Source organism: Salmo salar, chromosome 15 (genome assembly GCF_965601325.2).
Source record: "Salmo salar chromosome 15, fSalSal1, whole genome shotgun sequence".
Lineage (NCBI taxonomy): Eukaryota > Metazoa > Chordata > Actinopteri > Salmoniformes > Salmonidae > Salmo > Salmo salar.
This window is the reverse complement of record NC_138305.1, coordinates 47,364,281-47,370,282: the sequence shown is the minus strand read 5'-3', so window position 1 is coordinate 47,370,282 and position 6,002 is coordinate 47,364,281. Positions and strand designations below refer to the sequence as shown.

General features: G+C 41.5%; 1 protein-coding gene across 2 annotated transcripts in view; it reads right to left on the bottom strand.

The window, feature by feature from the left end:
* Positions 1–822: 822 nt before the first annotated feature.
* LOC106571474 (RAC-alpha serine/threonine-protein kinase) overlaps positions 823–6,002 on the bottom strand; it is a 37,463-nt gene continuing 32,283 nt past the window's right edge. For both annotated transcript variants that reach the window (XM_014144624.3, XM_014144625.3), the window contains exons 13-14: positions 5,671–5,773; positions 823–4,779 (exon numbers count right to left, since the gene is read on the bottom strand). In XM_014144624.3, the coding sequence (XP_014000099.1) occupies positions 4,700–4,779; positions 5,671–5,773 (183 nt within the window). In that variant the 3' untranslated portion in view covers positions 823–4,699. The remainder of the gene's footprint in view (positions 4,780–5,670; positions 5,774–6,002) is intronic.

Genomic DNA, 6,002 nt, shown 5'->3' with positions numbered 1-6,002 from the left:
CTGTGCCTTCTCATCCCATCCGGACTGCCAGGTAGGCCTGGTAAACTACGTCTGTACCTTTAAATCCACGCCCTTGATTACATAGTAGTCTACAGGAGGCTATTGAAATTGGTGTAATTTCTGTTAAATGGTCAATTATAAATAATGAATTCAAATCAACTTCCTGTAAAACTATCATGTCATGGATGATTAAGATGCTTAATTTGTCCATTATGTGCCAAAAAAAAATCTAATGCTTAACCTTTTCATGTGTGTTCTTATTTTGTGATCTTGTTATTATTACACTTTATCCAAGATAGGCCTATCTTGATTAGGATTAACGGCAAATAATGCAACCTTCACTATTTACTACATTCAATAATAAACTGCATAGCCTTTTGAGCCAGAAGATGGCGCACTATGCATGCCAAATATGGCTTTGCTGAAATAGAGTTTCCTTGAACTAGCTGAAGAAATAACATCCCAAATGTAATGCAAAATGTCCTTGAAATCTACAGGATTGGTTTTTTTTTAGGATAAGGGCTAGGGGCCAACTGAGAATTCAGCAATTGGCTGTGTTGCTCCCTCAACATGGAGCTCCAGAACCGAGCTTGGCTCACAGCTGGACCCCAGAAAACCTGGGTTTGTCTCCTTGGACCTCTGCTCCCTATCCTGGGCTGGCCTGGGCAATCTGCACTTGGCTCTGGGCCGCCACTGTCAGCCCAATACAGAGATCCAGAGGATGAGCCAATAAATCATGTGCTGGACAATATTTGTAGGCTACTTGATATACTCTTTATACAAGTGGGGAGCTTGAGTGAATTGAACAAATCAAAATCATAATATTAGTCCAAAAAGTCTTTATTTCTGAATCCCAATGAAAAATAATGCCACATTTATGCCCACACAGCAAAGGAAAACATTCTTTGCACAGGAGGTTGGTGGCACCTTAATTGGGGAGGATGGTTCGTGGTAATGGCTGGAGCGGAATCAGTGGAATGGTATCAAATACATCAAACACATGGTTTACATGTGTTTGATGCCATTCCATTAGCTCCGTTCCAGCCATTATGAGCCGTCCTCCCTTCAGCAGCCAACACTGGTTCTTTGTTCACAAAAGCTGGTGCATTCAATTGTTCAGTTTCTCATCTACAAAGGGGGCATCAAAGGGAATGAAATAACTTAAATATAAATTCTTTAACATTTTCTTACCCCCCCCAACTTACATGGTGAATCACCAGGGAAGGACCGGTCGATAAGCAACAATTAGGTCAATGATTTCAAAATAAGGAAGTAAAAAAATAAGTAAATATACAAAACTGGAATGGGTCAACAAAATTAAATGTTTTACATTCATTTATCATTTCTTTAACATTAATTATTAAATGTATTGTATTGTTCAGTGAACATTTTGAACCATTTCCTAAATAAATATTTTATATTCAGAGGGGTTTCAACTAACTTCAAATTAAATAAGGCCTTAACACTTAACAAACCTAGAATATCTGGACACAACGTAAGTTACCATTAGCAAAATGTGGATATCCTCACTTGGATTCAATTAAGACCATTGAGGTATTTACGTCTCAAATATTTTTGATTTAATATGTAAAAAGGTAAGCTTCTCATTTGTTTTCCTTGACTAACATACCATACATAGCCAGTGAGTTTGTGACAAATCACTGATACAAATGCATTGAATTGTTGGCCTCACAGACCTGTCCGCACAATCGCTTGTGTACACACACAAATACATAGTCATCCTTCCTTGATGGTGGATAGTAACAGCCTGTTTGGTGTGTTTCGCTACACCAGTAACTGTCTATGTACAGTAGCTGTCTGTCTTAAAGGGTACTGTAACAGTGACCTCAGTGAGGTGTTGCTAAAAGCATTGGGGAAAAAACACCCAATAACTGGAAAGGATCGCAAAACAATAGAACAATTAAACGTACAAACAAATAATAGGCTACCTGTTGAGAATCTAACAGCAAAGAGAAGGTCAATTCGTTGGTAGAACAGAACATTCACACCATTCATTTTGTACACTCAATTCCAAAGGTTCGTATCAGTACATGAGCATGCCTTTCAGATGATCATATCCCCCAGTTGTCAGTCAGTGCGACTCCGGTAAGGTTAAGGGTCAGGGCGAGGTTGTAAATCTCACACAAACTAAACAAGACTTTGGTCACAGTTCTAGCTAAAAGAAAGACATTCATTTCAAACCATTCATTTTGTATCAGCATTGCCCAGCCCCCTATCCCATCTACCCTCACGAGGATTCCAGTCACAAATATGTTTGCTCCTTCTTTCCTCTCATACCACAGCCCTATGTTATTGCACAATTACATTTACTTAGACCAGGTAGTCTTCCCACAGTATACAGAAACTGTCCACCAAGCTAAGGGTCTTCAGAATATGTACTGGAACATGGCTGGTAAGAGTTTAGTTATACATTGTTCGGACTGTGACCTGTGCTCTCAATACCAGATGTTTGTGGAGCAACTGCTTGATTGGTAAATCGTTTTAAAATCTTTACAGGCGAGCTTCAGACTCTTCCGTTGTTTAAGCCATGCATGTGTCAGCATTCAATGGCATGCTGGTAGAAAAACGCATTTAAAAAAAAGTTGATTTCTATTATCAACATGTAGCTAGCAGCTAACAGGTCTACGAGCATGGTTCTCTGCTAAATATAAAAAGTGACTTTTATTAGGTATCTCAATGTACTTTGAAGTTGTATATGTCTATAGCTTTAATAGAGAAATATAAACCAACAAAAGGGTTCCTTACACATGGTTTCAACCGAGCCCATTTGTTTAATGGGTAAATGGATATAGTGGCCTTTCTAACAAAACAAGTACGTACATCCAGTCATTTCACCATACAACCTAATATGTATCAGGGAAAATACCCATCTTCCCTACTCTGGTTGCAGCAGGAACTTTTGCCCGCTGAGTTGTACCGGAATACCAAGATTGCTATTCGCATGAAAACAACCTATTTCCCAAATCATAAAGGTAACCAGATACACCAACCCCCCACAAAAATGTCCTTTATAATCCACACACCGTTTTGTGAATTTCACTCTGCGCCACGCCAATTCACAGATGGTGTGATCCCGTACACCAAACTTTCACTGTACTGTAGTCACTCTAAGGAAATCTTAGGCCAGAAGGCGAGGGAGGCCAGTAACACTGAAGAAAAGTAGAATAACAGATCATTCGATAGACTCCATTTCAGTACTCTAGTCCTCACTGCTACTAGAAGGTGTGTGTGTTTGGGAGGATCAACATTTGAGAGGTGAGAGACAGCAGGGTCATGTTCAGAAGTCACAAAATAGGAGAAAGCAAACAGGAGGTGCTACGGCAGGGATGGGCAACTTTCCAAAAACAAAGTATCTTATTGTTTAGAGTAATAATAGTAGAATACACAAGGAGCAATTTCTAAATTTGGTTGTGCATAAGCAGTTTCTATTGTTATGTCAGTCACTGACAGTCCCTCAATTAGCCCATGTCAGCTAAGATATTTTAGATTGGTAGTTAGTCTAGCCAGCTTTCTAAACTTGTAGTAATTATGGTAAATTTAACGGTCGGGGGGCCCCCATTGATTATATTAGTCACTCTCACTCAGATATATTAAAAACGGCAAAACTGCATGTTAAAAACATTTCTCTCCACCCTATGGCAAAATGTGTAGAATAGCAGCAAATTAGCTGTAAAACTGAAAAATCCTCTCCTCCCCAAGGCAAAATGTGTAGAATTGCAGGAAATGAACTGGAATTCTAACTTAGGGTCCCCCAAAAAGCTAGGGCCGGACTGACTGCATGCGTGGGTATGGATGTGGGTAAGCAGACCCGCGAGCCACTGCGGCCCCTTGTGATGAGTTCCGATTTTTTGTGGCCCCCACCCTCACCAAAGTTGCCCATCCCTGTGTTACGGGAACTTGTTTAATAAGAACACATATTTTCATTTTCTATTTCAAAACGTTTTGCTTTGTGGTGCCCTACTGAACACAACCCAGGTGTGGAGCTTTAGTGTTACCTCTCGCAAACCTCTGAATATCTGTGAGAGTCTTTGAGAGCACAATGGCAGTGGTGGCTAGTAGAAGATGGGAAGAAGGAGGACTATTTCTAAAGATCACACTATGATGTTTCCTTTGCTCCATCAAAATATAAAGCTAATAATTTGTAGAAATAGATAGTGTACCGTTTAAAAAGCTCATTTTCAGAGATTGTGTATAACTGTGCTTCTCTTTTTTTCTTTTGAGGCTAGCTGCATATGTATCATTGACAGGAAATCATGTTGCCATGAAGAATTAGGTTGGCCGGTCACCACTGAATCTTAGTGACTTTTGACCTCTAGTCCAAGTGTGTTCCTATTGGCAGGCAACCGACTCCTCCCCTCTAAGCAACACAAGTACAGTATTTGAAACACTGGTGACACCAAGGGAGACTCAATAGTCGAAGGTGGCCTTCCACTCCATGTCTCCTCTCCTCCCCTGGACTCATCTGAAGAGGAGAACAGGCTAAGAAGCCACGCTAGACAATTGAGATGTGCCCCAACAATTACAGAACAAACAGATAAAAAAGAAGATAAACATGAGTGAGGTCATAGATGGCCTATGAGGATGAGTTCTGTTCAGAGATTGGGGCATTAGGGTGAGAGCAGTATGGTCCATAAGAGGGTGAGGAGAGGGTAGAGGGGGTCTAGGCTTCGGTTTAGGTTCAGGCTGTTCCACTGGCAGAGTAGGAGAACTGGGGGAAGTGGGGTCTCCTGTCGCTGTCGAAAGACTCCATGCTGTCATCTGGGAAGGAAAAAGAGGGCAAGTTAGAGAAAGAGAGTTAAAGCGTAATTAATTCAAAACTGACATTCACGTTCCAAAATAATACAACTCAGTAACAAAGCAGTTAAGTCAAATTGTGGTTCAAATGGTAGTATGAAAGCTACTAAGCCCACTAGGGGTAGTCATTGTGCTATAAATCCATCAACTCTTTAAAGCAGGGGTGTCAAACATATGGCCCGAGGGGGAACAAATTACTGCACTCAGTATCAGAAAGTAGGCTGATCCTCTTGGAAGTCTCGTAGATCGATGCGTTGCACATTTTTTGTTTATAGAGTCCTTTGCATAAACTACCACCGTACGCCACTTCTCTGTTAACCTACAGAAATACAAGATATCAGACACCGTCTCAGGCCAACTTTGGAGATCCCTTTGATCTCAACAGTTAAGTAAATCTGCCTTTAGCTATTTTGCACCTTGCTTGTGGAATGGTCTACAGAGTTTGCTGAAATTGGATGAATTAGTGCCTCTAAAGCGAGAAGCGGGCAGGCAAAGCAAGCAGAGAGGCGGATGAGAAGAACGGGATAGGCAGAGCAGTGACTGTATTCTAGCAGGATAGTCCATATCTCCAATCACCTTCGCTGATAGCGATGTTGTGTTTCCATAAGTGGATTTTTATTTTACCTTTATTTAACTAGGCAAGTCAGTTAAGAACAAATTCTTATTTACAGTGACCACCTACCGGGGAACAGTGGGTTAACTGCCTTGTTCAGGGGCAGAACGACATATTTTTACCTTGTCAGCTCAGGGATTCGATCCAGCAACCTTTCGGTTAATGGCCCAATGCTCTAACCACTAGGCTACCTGCTGCCCCATATGCTTAACATACAAAATATATAAGGGGAGGGAGGGTACCTTGTCCTGGAGGTGTGATGGTGATGGTCTGCCCGGTGAACTCCACATCAAAATAGCGGGTGTCTGTTTCCGAGGTGACCTGGGGCTTGAAGGGTGGGACCAGCTGAGAAGAAAAGGAAGGAGTCATGATAGTGGGCACCTACATGTCATAACACTTGTCATAACCAAGAACAATGAGAACTAGTGGAGGCTGCTGAGGGGAGGACAGCTCATAATAATGGCTGGAACGGAGCGAATGGCATCAAACACATGGGAACCCATGTGTTTGATACCATTTCACTTATTCCGCTCCAGCCATTACAACGAGCTCGTCCTCCCCAGTTAAGGTAGCA